Here is a 15,932-nt window from a genome sequence, read left to right as displayed (position 1 = left end):
AATGCCGGCCCCAAGAAGGCACGGATTGTCCGGCAGCCCGGTGCCCTCCAGAAACCCCTAAGTTGATGGGAGTCAGGGCCTTTTCTACCTCATTGCCCAAAATGGTGGACAGCTCTCTCACCACCCCTTCCCAGTATCTCGTTAGATCGGGGCATGCCCACACCTTGCGGAAAAAGGCCGCACCCGGTTGGGCACATCAGGGGCACCAGGAATCTTCCTGGAGTCCCTCTCTGTGATCCTATATGGGGTGAAGTAGGCGCAGTCTAAATAGAACATTTAGATGAGGCGGAGCCGCGATGACCTGGTCAGTAACCTTGGCGCCATCAGGGCGTCACACCAATCCTCGTCCTCCAACTACCCCAACCATCCCTTCCACCAGGATCTCATGCTGGCCATGGGGTCCTGTGTGTTAACGCTTAGAGTACGATAAATATCCAACAAGCATATTTTAACAGACATTTGCAGCAGGGACCAGTAACATCTCAGCCCTTGCTTCCATGTAAATGACACCTTCATAGAGACTTTAATGGCTTCTTGGATGAAAACAGGTTCTTGCACACCCACCATCAGACAGGTGGCCAGGCGACATAGTGCAGCACCTGGTGACCTGGATTTTCTCCACATGCACCCTGCTCTGGAGAGTCACATTATACAGGTATTGAGCAGTAAGATGAACCCTTATTAATTTCCAAACAGTCCCCAAATAGAGAATCCAAGAGGATTGATGCCTTAGGCAAACGTATGTTTTCTTCTGCCAGCCTTGCACTGCAGTCCGTAAATGCGGTTTGTCTGTTTGGTTGATGTACAGATGCACATGGGCAGTCCAGGAGGACCTTAGGCCCTGTATGGCTTAGAGAATCCATGATGGGCAGGACAATGCCAAATACGTTATTTGTGCCGACGTGGATACCATGGACTTAAGTGAAGGGGCTGTTGGTACCAGATTATCCTTCGTAGACAGGTCCATCAATATATTGTCATCACTAATGGATATGCCCATCAACTGGTCTCACCTCTTCTGAGAGAAGGCAGACTCCACTAAGAAATGCTTTAAAGACAGAAGAGCTACAGCACATTCCTTGGGGCTGTTGACCCCTTCAAAACAGGTGCACATGCCAGCAGGGGAAAGTGCCTCAGACTCTTCTTCCATTGCTGTATGGCCAACAAACTGCTTTGGTTTTCCCCTCAGTGGAGCATGGTAAACCAGCAGAGGGCAGGACCTAGCACTTCTCCTGGGTTGGGGATCTATCAACCCTGACAGATTTGTCTTTTAAATTTTGTTTCAAAAAGATTAAGTAAGACATTTTCTCCACTCCCCATGCGGTATCCCTTCCACACCAGAATGAATTTCGGAGGGAGAATCTGTTCCACCAGCTATAGGTGGCACTCTGCATGGGTGCTATAGGGAGGTTACTGGACAAAGGTTGGGGTTGTTATTCCCGCTACTTTCTCGTCCCGAAAAAGAATGGGGGGCTCCGCCCCATCTTGGATTACCGATCCCTGGACGCCTTCCTGTGGAACGGCAAATTCAAAATGCTAATAGTTGACTCATATCATTTCTTCTCTGGACCCAGTAGATTAAATGGTGTCTTTTGACTTGCAGGATGTGTATTTTCATTTACTCATCCTGCACTCCCACAAGCATTACCTGTAATTTAAGAAGGGCCAAGAGCACTTCCATTTTGCCCATGCTCCTCTTCACCAGAACTCCTTGAGTATTCATGAAAATGATGGTGGTGTCGCATGCCCATCTTTGGAGATCATGAGTTCCTTTAATCCCTTAACTCGACGACTGGCTACTGAAGGTGTGCTTGCAGCACTCAGTCATGGACTGCCTCCAGATGACAGCAGCGCCATTAACATCATTGGTGTTTACCAGAAATTAGCAGAAGTCCCACCTGATTCCATCACAGAGGCCTCCATTCATTGAGTTGATTTTGGAAACTGTGGAGTTTGCTCTTTTTCCTCTACTGAATGAATACGGGACATTCTGGCCATTATCCTGATTTTTCAAGCTCGATCCTGCAACCAGGTGAGGAAGGCTCTTAGTCTTCATGGCCTCTTAACCTCCTGCCCTTTCCTTGTCAGCATGTTAAGTGGAACATATGAGCTCTGCAGTAGAACATAGAGCCCCACTGTGCTCAGCATCAAGGCTGCCTTTTCAACACTATCTAGGTCTCAGAGGAGACAGCCCATGATCTGCAGTGGTGGCTGACCATCACAATCTGTCCTGTGGCAGTCCACTCTCCCTTCCCTGTCCAGAGCTTACTGTGGTGATGGACACATCACTGTGGTGGGCTGGGGCATGGAGTCAACTGGGGAATTGGAGATCAGAGGCCCCTGCCCTCAAATGGATGTCCGTCTCCACATCACCCTTTTGGAGCAGTCAGCCATTTGTCTGGCCCTGAAGGTTTTCTGGCCTCCTATCCTAAGGAGACTGATGCAGCTTCTTATGGACATCACAATGGCCCTGTGGTACTGCAGTGCATTTCTGGAGGTGGCTACAGCTCTAAAGCATCTTCCTGGTGGCATCCCTGACTGTCATTGCGGATAAATCCACCAGCTGCTGTCTGGCAGATCATGAGTGGCATCTACATCCCTAGGTGGCATATGGTTTCTTCCACCAGTGAGGGAGCCCTGGCTAAACTGTTGAGTGTACAACACGTTGGGGTTTCAGCACAAACACTCGATAATAGACACCTTCCAGCTGGAATGGAACAGGATCTTCTGTATGCCTTTTCACCACTACTTCTACTGCCCAGAGTTCTGAAGAAGATCAAGAACGACTGGGCCCAAGTCATCCTGGTGGGCACAGATTGGGCTAGGAGGGTGTGGTATGTGGAACATGTTACACCTTCATACATGGAGATTAAGCGGCTACAATTGACTGCTTTTGATTTGCCGCCTGAAGTAGTAGATGTCATCCTCACTCAACTAAATTCATCTATACTGGGCAGGGGACAACTTTGTAACCTGATGTGGTGCCTAAGACACTGCCCCCGTACTGGCAAAGCTCTTGTACGTGCTTTTGTTTGTTTTGTGTTAAGCCAGCAAAGCCCTGCAGTGGGCATGGGAACAGGGTATTTGTTGGCACTCCTGATCATTTTACATTTGCCTGACAAATCGTCCTTGTTTTCATGAGGTTTATTGAACATTTAACTTCTATTACCTTCCAAACAAGGTGCCTTTGTGGTGCCACAGTGGAACCAATACTTGGTCTTGACATCCTTCATGTGTTCACCTTCTAAGCCCATGCATAGCTGCTTGCTGCATCTTCTGACCTTGCAGGCTGTCTTCCTCATTGTGATTATGGCATCTCATTGTGGTAGTGAACTGCAAGCAATTTTAGTGCAACTGCCCAACCACACTTTTCAGTTTGGTCCTAGAGACTAGATGACCCTGTGCCCGAAAGCCATGACTTCTTTTCAAGTTGTGTAGTAGATCACTACCAGCATTCTTTGCTTTCCCCCACCACTCAAAGGGTTCTAAGTATTTACATTGAAGGTACCAAGAGCCATTGAGTGGAGAATCATCTCTTTGTGTGGTTGTCAAGATCCAAGAAGGTGAAGGGTGTGCAGAAAAGGACTATGTTGAGATGTCTGAGATCTCTAAATGATGAAATTGAATATGCATATAGGTCTTTCAGGAGCTGATGGACTGGTGTAAAATATCTATTGTGAGGTGCTCATAGAGATCGTAACTCTCTCAAAGCAGGACAAAAGATGTAGCTATGAATTTGATCCGCCTCATCACTTTGACATGCAGGACATCTTTAGTCGCCGAAACATCACCATTTCTGTAGCCAAGACAACATGTAATAAATTTTAAAAAATGTCCTGTAATATTGATAAGGCATGTTGAACAGATTCACTCACATTCTTTTTTTGCTCCAACACCAGGATTAGACCGCAAGTCCCCGTTTCCAAAGACATTGGAAACTGGAAAAAGAAAGGTCTGGGGAATGCAAGACCTGCCCTACCAAAGGTTTTCAATTGTATAATGTAATCTTCCCGCCGTGCTAGCACAACAGGGAAATTGTATTTGTCACCAGACTTTCCATGCTCTGAACACCTATGCGTGAGACCGGCATCCTTAATAGAACTCTATTGAATAGAAAAATGGAATATAAGCAATATAAAACTCATTGTAGCTGGGTGCTCCTACCCAGGAGAGATTTTAAAACCTTCTACTTGTATGTTGGGAATTGAGGTTGGGTGGGTGAAATAAATCCAAAATACTTGTTCCATATGGGAGATAAACTTACAGCCTCTCTTACAGAACAATAAAATCTAAAGGTCACAGGAAATTATTCAGACATATTCAGCCTCTATACCGATGGAGCTTATACGATATATCACAACTGAAATACATTCTCTTTAAACAGGGTGGTCCATTGTAGGGCTTAGAAGGCTGCATGTGTGCCACATTTCCAGGAAAGTTAACATTTACATACTAATAATCTAACTGGGACTCATTTGCATAACCATTGGTTATCCTGAAAATCTGGTATGCATACAGTGTTCTTGGACTTACATAAGGGAACCATACTTTAAATAATCCCTCCTTAATCTACAGTGTAGGCTGATAACGCCTCCAGAGATTCAGAAATACATTTTCCATTCCGCTCATGATCATACATTGATCAGAGAGTGTAATCAGTAATATCACTGTACAAAAAAAACATGGAAAGTTTTGTGAAAATACTACTTTGAATACTGTAAATATTTTCTCTTAAACAAACATAATGCAACTTTTGGGTTCTGATTATTACAAAAGGTTATTCTTATCTGGTTAGTGTAAGGTTGGAACTTTGATGATACAACCAGGGATCTCTAGGAAAAAGGCCAACAAACATCCCCAGTACTCTGCCAAACACCCCAAGTACATAGGTAAAAGTCCTGTCCAGACTGCCTCACAGGTGAACCCACTACCTTCATGTAAATAATACCAGAGGTGACCAGTGCTGTGCTCTGAAGAAGTGGATTGAAGTGTCTTTCTATCTGATCACTTATTTAATGGTCTCCTCCCCAAAACCATCAACTGCGTTGTATGTAATTTATTACTTGCACTCCCTAATGCATATTTTTCTTCATTAGTCTAGATGTGGCAGTTGTTAAGCAAAGAGGTTGTGTAAAAGATAGTAATGCAATTTTTTGCAATGTTGGGTTTGTGGATGTTGTTAATTTGATTGAAAGACTTATTGTTTTCTGTTGTGAGGGATGAATAAGACTAATTTGTGTTGTGGCAGTGACATTTTGTAAGAACTGGTTTTCCTTCCCTGCTTCAAATTTCTCAAATCAATTTCTAAGTTTGTGCACTTGAATTTTCCATCAAATGAGCTCTGAATGGTTGACGTTTACTGGCGTTTCATACAATAATCCACAACTATTTTATTCTCTCAGAAGAAAGCGATACAACATTTTGCCGAACGGCCCCAAACTGCTGATGGAGGAGATGCCTGAGGAGAAGGGGGTATCCTTTTCTGTAAGCATGAGACATGCGTTTGTGCCTTTTCCAGGTAATCTTTTGTTCTAGATTAAATTTGATTTAGTGGGCTGCTGAGATTTCTGATCTTTCTCTAGATATTACTGTTTCTGGAGATGCCTTCTGCAGAGATAATTATTGCTTGAAATCCTTATAGCAGTGTAACCAAAACTCATGTCCAGAGCACACTTATGAAAAGTCAAATTATGGAAAACTTTTACGTTTTGCTAAATGTGTATTTCTAAAAGAAAAATGACCATTTCAACAATTTTTCAGTCTCCTAATGTAAATCAAGATACCATGCAACACTGGGATCTGAAGATGTGTGGTCCAATATCTGGTTTGCTTGCCTTGCAATCAGAAGATCAGAGTTCCAGTCCTCGTTTCTTAATCCATTCCATATCATTGTATCACTTTTTTAGGTCAAGCATAAGCGTTCAACCTTGTGTATGCTTCTAGTATACTTCTTATGGCTTAAAGCAATTGCATTTGTTGGTTGCAGTGTCCTTTAAAAATGAATGCTAGCTAGTGGTCAGTTCTGCCTTTTTCTCCCTCCTTTTTCCGTTTCAGAGCAGTAACTAACTACTATATTATTCCACTTAGGTTTCTTTATCTGTTGGTGTGATGGACTATTTTTGTTATTTCTTTGGTGCGTCCCTTTCACTGTGGGTGTTTTAGGCTGGTAGGTGCCTGCGTTTTATTGCAGTATTCTGTTCCTCCTATGTCGTTGACATTTGTTTTGGCTTTATTCCAGTTCTGTCCTCGTTTACCTTTGGCTCCTAAAATAAGCTTATTTTACAAAAGAAACACCCAGTCATTTAGCTTACTGTTCATGAAAGCCACAATATGCTCTCTTCTGGAGAATGTAGCTAAACCTAGAAGCAATAATGGGAAACTTGCTTAGCCTTGCATCACATCTCGAGTCTCTTTCTCTCCAGGGCCTCTCCCTGCCAGCACTCACGACATCGCACACAGGGCATTGCTTATCTCCTTTATTGGGGCCAGACATTTTTTCGGGCTGCTCTGCTCATGGAAATGTGAGGCAAGAATGCTTGCAAGACTTTTCATTCCGTTAAAATAAAAATAAGATACTTTTCCAGCCTTTTTTCCATTTTCTGTTCAAACATTTAAACAACACAAGGTAGTGCAGTCTTCTTCTCGTCACTCCTCAAGGGTTTGTGATTTCTGATGTCAGTAGTCGCGAGTGACCACCAAAACATGGCAGGAAAAGACAAAATTATGAGACAGGGTTGACCAATTTATGTGGCAAGAAAAGACCAGTTCTGAATGTATAATCCCAATTGCTTGAACTCAGGTAAAGGCGAGACCTGTTGCATTGCAAATGCTTGTTTCTTCTCTGCTAAAGCTGTATTAATATCTGGCATTAAGCAGTATCCAAAAAGACTTTCCTATACTAGATCTGTAGGCTTTTGCTATTTGAAAAGTATTACTGGACTTGCCTGATGCAACTGGGTTGTTACTACAGCAGATCTCACCTCCAAAGATAACTCTGAATCACTGAAAACAAATTCTGTAGTCCAGAAGTCCTTCACATTTTTAAGTATGGCTTGATTTTGCAGTTGTTTGTTACCTTAAGTGATCAACAGAAAAAAAGCTTGAAGAAGCACTGTTGATGGGTTATATTTCCGCCCATATGTTGATTATCTTGACTACAGACTTTGATTGGGTAGAAGGTGTGTGCTTCCACTGAATAAGAATGTTTGATTGCATAGATTATGCTTAATACTGACCTGAGATATCTGATAGAGACTTTTAGTTGCAGATTCCTTACCTTTAAATTTCCCCTAGGCGTCAGACTGGATCCAGAGGTTTTTCTTCGAGCAGTACCCTTGTGCGACCTTACCGTCGTTGGCATCGAGGTCACTGTGATGACGTCATATTGAGTCAGCCTCAGCGTGGTGACGTCAGTTCTTTTCTTTCTGTGACATTCGCTGATCCGGAGAGAGCTACCCTAGGTCAGTTTTGACCTACTTAGACACTTATGTTGAGTTTTTTGGGTGAATTTTTTGTGTGCGTCTTGGATGTCCCCGAAGACCGGTTTCAAGCCTTGCGAGGCCTGTCTCATTGCATGATGTCAGTGACGGATCCGCACCGGGTCTGTTTGTGGTGCCTGGAGCATGACCCAAAGTCGTGCGCCGAGTGCCAGGCCATGCACCCGAAGGCCTAGAGGGAGCACTTCCTCAAGCTTATGGCGGCCCGGCGCTCGAATCTGCATTGTTCCCAGTCTCGCTCGAGAGGAGGGTCTGGAGACAGCTCGCGGAGTCACCACCACTCATCGTCCTCCACGTCAGGTCACTAAGGGAAGAAGAAGTCAAAGAAGGCTAGGCATCCTTCGACTTCACCCTGTCACTCGGCTGATGCAACGTGGGAGGAGCGTTGACGCTCTAGGCCTCCGTCCTTGGAGCCTACCTCTAGGTCTGCTCTGCGCCTCCCCGACTTTCCGGGAGCTGGAGTGACTGTTGCCCAATTGAAAGAATTCTGAGGCTATGCACCTCATTTTTCTGCAGTCTGACCCCTCTTCGGCCCCTTTGGGCCCTGGGGGTTTGGCTGGAGGCCCTTTGGGTTACGAGTTGGCGGCTCTGGCCCCGGCCAACGAGGTCCAACCTGGATCCGCTACCGGATCCGTACCGATGCCGGTCGTACCTTCGAGACCTTCCCTGGTGCCGGTTTGGCCGTTGAAGCTCCTGACATCTGTTGTGCCCACGATTGACGTCGACCCTATCGTAATCCCCGACAACTCGGAGTTGGAGCAGCGTCGGTTCGACACCGCCCTCGCCTCTGATGTGGTCTCTTCACCCCAGGTTGGATTCAGACCCTTATTCTTATGGGTATGAATATGGGGAAGGATTGGAGGGGTCCCTGGATCCTTATGAATACCAGAATGACCCATTTATGGACAGGCCACAAGAATTGGGCAACGCTAGAGGTCTAGATACTTGCCAGACGCTGGCATGCTTTCTTCTACTACTGTGGCTATGGTGGAGGGAGCCACTTATTCTACGGTGGTCAGTAAGGCAGCTGAGGTCCTTGGACTCAAGCTGCCTACTGTTGAAGTCAGGTCTAATCTCCTGGCTGAGGTGCTTCACGAGGGGCTTTCACATCTGAGCCTTTTCTTTCTTTCAATGAAGCCCTCACTGATGACTTTCTGGGTACTTGGTCCAGATCCAGCACAGGGGCTCCTGTGAACAGGAGGATTGCTCGCGCCATCGGCCTGCCCCGAATGATCCTAAATTCCTGTACCAACACCCCACGCCTGAGAGCCTTGTTATCCAGACATCCTCTTCATCCGGCGCATTCCATTCCTTACCTCTGGGTCGGGAATCAAAGAGACTGGACCAACTTGGGAAGATGATGTTTTCTTCCTCCAGTCTGGCGTTGCAGTCAGTGAACACCGCATGCCTTTTGGGTTGTTATACTCACTCGTTGTGGGATACGGTCGCGCATGTCTTGCCGCAGATACTGGAGGAGGCCCGGACTATCATCTCCCAAGCAGTTGCTAATGGAAGAGACGCGGCGCAGTTCACTATTCGATGTGGGCTGGACACAACTGACTCTCTGGGTAGATCGGTTGCGTCGACGGTGGCCTTGAGGCACCATGCCTGGTTGAGGACATCTGATTTCTCAGGTGATGTTCAACAGACCCTTATGGACATGCCTTTTGATGGCACCTGTCTCTTTGGAGACTTAGCGAACGTGGCATTTGAGAGGTTCAAGGACTCCCGGGCTATAGCTCGGTCCCTCGGCCTTTCGAGTACCTCTCGTCCCCAACAGCCCGCCTTTCGTGGCCACGGAAGGGGCTCCCTGTCGTGTCCCTTTACCAGCCACTGTGCCGCCCATGCTGTTCAGCTGCTGCATGGCCTGGGACGCGGAATCCCATGAGCTCATGGGATAGGGAACCAGAGGTCTGCCCAGTCCACCCCTGCCCCTGATGCAGCCTCCAAGCCTTCCTAGTCTGTCCCCCCACACTCCAGACCAGTTGGTGGCAGGATTTGCCATCACCTGCTCCACTGGGAATCCATCACTACGGACAGGTAGGTTTTGCAAATCGTCCGAAGGGGCTATTACTCCCTTCCCTTCAAGACTGCCCCTCTGGGCATGCCTCCATCCTAGGGCTGACTACTGGAGGATCATCTGGCACTTCTCCGTGAGGAAGTCGCGGCTCTCTTGACCAAGGGTGCCATAGAGAAGGTCCTGCGACTTTCTGGTGTCCAAAAAGGACAAGGGCTTACTTCCTATCCTCGACCTTCCGGCCCTCAATCTCTTCCTCAAAAAGGAGAAGTTCAAAATGCTCACCTTGGCTCAGGCCCTGTCTGCCTTGGACCCAGGAGACTGGATAGTAGTGTTAGATGTGCAGGATGCTTATTTCCATATACCCGTCTTGCCTGCCCACAGACCTTACCTATGATTTGTGGGAGGTCACGAGCACTTTCAATTTACCATGCTTTCCTTTGGCCTTACCAGCGCCCCTCGGGTGTTCATGAAAGTGATGACGTGGTTGCAGCTCATCTGTGCAGGTTGGGGGTTTCAGTTTTCCCCTACCTCGACGACTGGCTGCTGAAGGCGAATACGCCCCAGAAAGTCATCTCCCACCTTCAGACTACAGCGAACCCCCTGCAGACGCTTGGGTTCACTATCAACGTGCCGAAGTCACACCTGACTCCCTCTTAGATTCTCCCTTTCATCTGAGCTGTGCCTATCCTCCCGAAAAGCGAGTCCAGGATATTCAGACTGTGATTCTGATCTTTCAGCCTCTATCCTGGGTTTCGATGAGAATGACTCTGAGGCTGCTAGGCATCATGGCCTCCTGCATCCTGCTAGTGACACATGCCAAATGGCAAATGTAGGCTCTGCAGTGTGACCTAAAGTTCCAGTATGCGCAGCATCACAGAAATCTCTCCGACATGGTGGAGATCTAGAAGGAGACTGCGAAAGACCTGCAGTGGTGGCTTTCAAATCAGGATTAGATCAACGACAGATCCCTCTCCCTTCCCTAGCCAGATCTGTTAGGAGTGTCAGACGCATCACTCAGGAGAGGCAAAGATCAGAGGTCTCTGGTCTTCAGCAGAGTCTGGACTCCACATCAGTCTTTTGGAGCTCCGGGCGATCAGACTTGCTTTGAAAGCATTCCTTCCCTCTCTCAAAGGGAAAGTGGTGCAGGTGTTCACGGTCAACACAACCACCATGTGGTACTGCAACAAACAGGGAGGAGTGGGGTCCTGGACCCTTTGTCAGGAGGCTCTGCGCCTCTGGACAAGGCTGGCACATTAGGGCATTTCTCTGGTTGTTCAATATTTGGCGGGCTCTCTGAACGCCAGAGTAGACAAACTAAGCCGTTGATGCATAGCCAGTCACGAATGGTGTCTCTATCCGGAGGTGGCACAAGGTCTCTTTCAGCACCTTTTGCTCCTTTGAGAGCCTTGGTTAGATCTGTTCGCCTCCGTAGAGAACATACAATGTCAGCTGTTTTATGCACTGGAGTTTCCAAGGCAGCACTCGCTTGATGACACTTTTCGTCTCGAGTAGAACTCCAGCCTCCTTTCCGCCTTTCAGGAACGACCAGGCCCAAGTAATCTTGGTGCCTCCAGACTGGGTACGGAGCGTATGGTATCCAGAGCTACTGAGCATGGCCACCGACTGCCCCTTCAGGAGGATCTTCTGTCGCAGCATCAGGGGACGGTTCACCACCCGAACCTGTCTAATCTTCGCATTCATGCATGGAGATTGAGCGGCGGCAATTGACAGCTTTTGGCCTTCCACCTGAAGTCTGTGACGTTATCTTGGCAGCCAGGCGTCCCTCCACCAAAACGGTATACAACCTTTTGGTGGCATAAATTTGTGACATGGTGTACCAACAAGTCTGTTGATCCCCTCTCTGCGCCTCTATCGGAGGTTCTTTTGTTTATTCTTTCTTTGACCCAGCAGAGTTCTGCTTTGGGCACCCTTTAGGGTTACTTATCGGCTATCTCAAACTTTCTTAGATTGCCTGATCAACCACTCCATTTACCATGCCTCAGTGGGACCTCAATCTTGTCCTTACTTACTTGATATGTGCTCCTTTTGAGCCGTTACACAATTGTCCCTTATGGCTCAAGAACATTCAAATTTTCTTACATTCAATTTTTCTTGTTTCCATCACCTCTGCTCACAGGGTGAAGTGAGCATCTGGCTCTTTCTTCAAAGCCCCTGTTTTTGTCTGTGCACCCTGACAAAGTGGTATTACGCACTAGGGCCTAATTTCTTCCCAAAGTAGTTACACCTTTTTTATGTAGGCCAGTCTATCACTTTGCCTATGTTTTACGCACCTCCACGTCCTTCTCATGAAGAGGTGAGAGTCCACTGCCTGGATCCAAAAAGAGCGTTAGCGTTCTACCTCAATCGTACAAAAGATTTCTGGGTGGACGATCAACTCTGTTGGATATGTGGGTGCGAAGAAAGGTAAGGCGGTGCAAAAGCATACCATCTCACGATGCAACCACCTGAGGGCTTGGATGCTCATTCCACTAGAGCAACTGCTGCTACCACAGAGTTTGCAAGCAGAGTTCCTGTTCTGGATATCTGCTAGGCAGCAATGTGCGATTCCCTGCACATGTTTACTAAACATTACTGCCTGGACAGTTAGGTCTGCAGGGACGGCTACTTTGGTTGTTTGGTCCTGCAGGACTTTCCAGTATGATCTTGGTTTGCATTCCACCACTGAGGATGGCATTGCTTGGGTATCTATTCTAAGGTAAGGAATCTGCAACTAGAAGGCTCTATCAGATGAACAAGTTACTTACCTTTGGTAACAAATGATCTGGTAGAGACATATTCTAGCTGCATATTCCTTACCGATACCCTTCCCACCCACCCACCCTCCCTGCTTGCGAACTGATTTCTAGGGACACGGACTCCCCATTCAGCTCTGCGCACCATTTTCAGTGTTTTTCATGGCTCTGCGCTTTGGTGTGGAAAGTCGTGAAAAGAAACTGATATCAACGCTCCGAGGCGGTGTATATATACGACTCCCAACGTCATCACTGTGACCATGACCCCAATGATGCTGGCAGAGTCGACTGACGCCACCTAACGACGCGCAAGGGTACTGCTCGAAGAAAAATCTCCGGATCCAGTCTGGCACCTGGGGAAAATTCTAAGGTAAGGAATCTGCAACTAGAATACGTCTCTACCAGACAAATTGTTAACGGAGGTAAGTAACTTGTTAATTGAATGTGGCAAGGCATGAATCAAGACTGTAAACCTCATCGTTTTCTCCTAGTTTTCCAGCATTGGATCTTTCATAAATTCACATGCTTCAATCACTCCCCGTTGCCAGGCAGTGAATCCTGGTCACCTTAAATACCACTAAAGAGTGTTAAAATGGCTGTAGATGTGAACAACTGTAATTGTTTAGTAGCACATCCACTTCATTTGAAACAATTTGAACTTCAGCCAATGAGGGGGAAGTGCTAGCTGTCCTACTCCCGCTAGAGGCCTCCATAGCTCAGATTTCTATTGCATGTTGTTTGCAAGGAAGTCTCCAAAGAAAGCTCTACTCTAACCACTCAGTGACCAGACACGTCCCAGAGTTAAAGGACTAAGCCCTAGATCAAGTGGAAAATTATCAGGACTACAAGTATCAGCCCCAGATCTTCTCAGTTGACAACTCTTCACTTTTTTTGGACCTCCTTGTTTTGGTTCACACCCAGAGGTTATTCAGGTGCCTGCCTCATTTTTGTCAACACACTTTTCAAAGCTTACTTTCTTTGCGACCTACAGGGATACCTACACCTGCCACACCCTTAGTACCCACTGTACCTTTTCTACCTCTGCCACCTATATCCAGAGCCACTAAAAGTATGCGATGGTGCGGCTGTGGTGATTTTCGCATAGTTATAGATGTGCCGCATTTGACACATAATCCATCATCTGCTGCATAATCTGCAGATTTTAACCAAAAAAAATGTGTTTCTTGCTCAAACGGTTCAGAAGTTACTAAAGATGCAGCAACATGTGTTGCAGTGCAGTGGAAGGCCCTTTGCAAAGCTGGACTGGTCACCTTTCTGTTGCTTACGGCTATACTTGGGTGTTGAACTAGTACTAATGAGGTGCCCCTAATGCCCAGAAAATGTTAGCAAGTTTACAAATAACAAAATAATGAAAAAATACTATTACAACATGTGCCACATTATGCTGCATAATTTGGCTGTTTGCTGCATAATTTACTCAACCCTGCTGCATAATTTGGCCCACTCCTGCTGCATAATTCTTGTGGCCCTGCCTATATCTCCACCACCACCAGTAAACACTCAACCTGGAATTGTCAAACAGCCACTGGTTCTGCTAACTCCTAAAGACTTGTGAAGAAGACTACTCAGATTCTGTGTATTCATATTTGGAGGAAGAAGGTGAACTCTCACAGGGAGATCATGGAGATGATCAGGAATGAGATGACTACATCTTACCCAAGGAAGGCGATAAATTGCCTACCAACCAGATTCCTCTACAGACAGTATAGCCGAGTTTCATGATTTAATGAACAAACCTGCTAAAAAAGTTCAATCTCTCAATGCGTTCAGGAGAGCAGAAGGGCTTTCTTCAACGACACAAATCTACACGATCCATAAGCATGTTGTACTACATCTGGTCTGACGGCCTAAAATTTATGATAACACAGATGCTGGTTCAAACAGTGTTTTCATATCTGGAGAAAAGGTTCAGGGCCCTGGATTCAACCCCTTCCTGTCTTACGGGTCACCCGAAACAGACTCTTTTATAATGTTAGCACCCTAACTCAGATTCCAGAACCTGATCATGCCAACATCAGCCCTTCTGGACAAAGAAGGCTGTCCAATTGGTAATTTGAGCTGAAGAGTTAGGTCAATGACGACAACATGAATCCAAGCTGACACTGCGTTAGCAATATTGAGCTAGTATCGTAGCAAAGCAAAAGAACAATGGATTCAACCCAAACCTGTGACGGGGTGAGTGTTTGAAAAGTTTCACCACTCCGTCTGTTATCTTGTTGTGTGGCTATGTTTGCCCTAAGTGGCAAGGTATGCCCAGATGTGGGTCCCTTGCTCACTGTTCCACTGGATTCAAGCTAGCCTGGCTGATGAGGGATGATACCTCAAAACCGGTCCCAGGATGCTTGTTTCTGGTCCAGGGGGGACCTGGCCTGGCAGGTTGGGCTGGACTGTTCCCATGGAGAGCAGGGTCAAGGCTGATTTCCCTATGGCTGGGTCCAAACTGGGGTGGCATTTGAGCACAAGAACGATGGATTCAACCCAGATCTGTGACTGGGGGTGAGTGTTTAAAAAGTTTCAGCACTCCGTCCATCATCCTATTGTGTTGTTATGGTACGTCTCGCCACTATTAGACCTCATTGCAGAGGAGAAGGAGGAAACTGGAAGGGTGATGGTCACGGAAGAAGCAATAATCTCTGCACAAGTCACCGGTGCAGCAATTGACTTTTCTAATGCAGGCTTGCATCAACTGGGATGAGCAGTGGTGTTAAAACAGTAGGATGCTTGATGTCTGCAGCTTTTTGTCCTGCAAAAATCTCAGTATGCACTTTGACAATCTCATCCGTTTTGGAAAACTTATAATTGATGTCCTGCTGAACATTAAGACCGATATGGATACACCAAAATCACTAGCAGCTCTATAGTATTGACATCCAGTCTCAGAAACTTTCTGTGGCTCAAGTAGATCCCAGGCTTACAGGTGAGCTTTCAATCAGTATGGAGGGGGGTCCAGCCGGACCATATTACCCTCCACAACAAACCAGACATCCAAAAGCAAGGATATTGCATATCATCCAGACAGAAGAGGAATGCCTTGCAAATGCACTCCAAATATAAACAAAAGAAAGTTTGACTTCCCCCACTAGCCTACCCCCCTACGGTCCTAATCTCAGCAGGTTGGGGGAATTCCCAATAGATCGAAGGGTGCAGCAGATTGTACACTCAGGACATACATTGTAGTTTGTACAGAAACCACCTGTCTGCTTGCCTAAGAAAGAACATCATCTTCACATGAGGGAGCTACAAGAGGAAGTTCTCTTCCTCTTCAAGGGAGCGATAGAGACTGTCCCGCGATCCCAGAGAACCCAGGGACTTTACTCCAGATTCTTTTTGATAAAGAAGAAAACTGGTCAGTGAAGTCTGATTCTAAACCTCTGAAACTGAACAAGTTATTTTCGTAACAGTTAGTTATGCTTTAGGAAGCTGCCATGATGTTCCAAGAAGGAGATTTACCTGACCTCCCTGGATCTTCAAGTTGTTTATTTTCATATGCATATACACGAGAAGCACAGGCTATACCTCCAGTGGTAGGGCAGCACTGCCAATTCAACATGCTTCAATTTGGCCCCAAATCATCACCTCCGATGTTCACCAATGTCTAGCACCAGCTGCTGCCTTCCTCAGATGACATGGCCACCAAGTGTA

At 46.4% G+C, this 15,932-nt stretch overlaps 1 protein-coding gene and 1 long non-coding RNA gene across 3 annotated transcripts in view; one reads left to right on the top strand and one right to left on the bottom strand.

Moving 5' to 3' along the window:
• POLQ (DNA polymerase theta) overlaps window positions 1-15,932 on the top strand; it is a 367,236-nt gene that overhangs the window by 267,261 nt on the left and 84,043 nt on the right. Inside the window, exon 25 of one of the 2 annotated variants that reach the window (XM_069202712.1) lies at window positions 5,406-5,518. In XM_069202712.1, coding sequence (XP_069058813.1) covers window positions 5,406-5,518 — 113 coding nt within the window. Of the gene's footprint in view, window positions 1-5,402; window positions 5,519-15,932 lie in introns of both variants that reach the window. The other variant, XM_069202711.1, reaches the window with a different exon arrangement.
• The window catches only part of LOC138248800 (uncharacterized), a 96,565-nt gene that overhangs the window by 25,114 nt on the left and 55,519 nt on the right, over window positions 1-15,932 (bottom strand). The gene's annotated exons all lie outside the window — the stretch shown is intronic.

The sequence above is a fragment of the Pleurodeles waltl genome, chromosome 8 (genome assembly GCF_031143425.1).
Source record: "Pleurodeles waltl isolate 20211129_DDA chromosome 8, aPleWal1.hap1.20221129, whole genome shotgun sequence".
NCBI classification, from domain to species: Eukaryota; Metazoa; Chordata; class Amphibia; order Caudata; family Salamandridae; genus Pleurodeles; species Pleurodeles waltl.
This window is presented reverse-complemented; position numbering and strand designations above follow the sequence as displayed.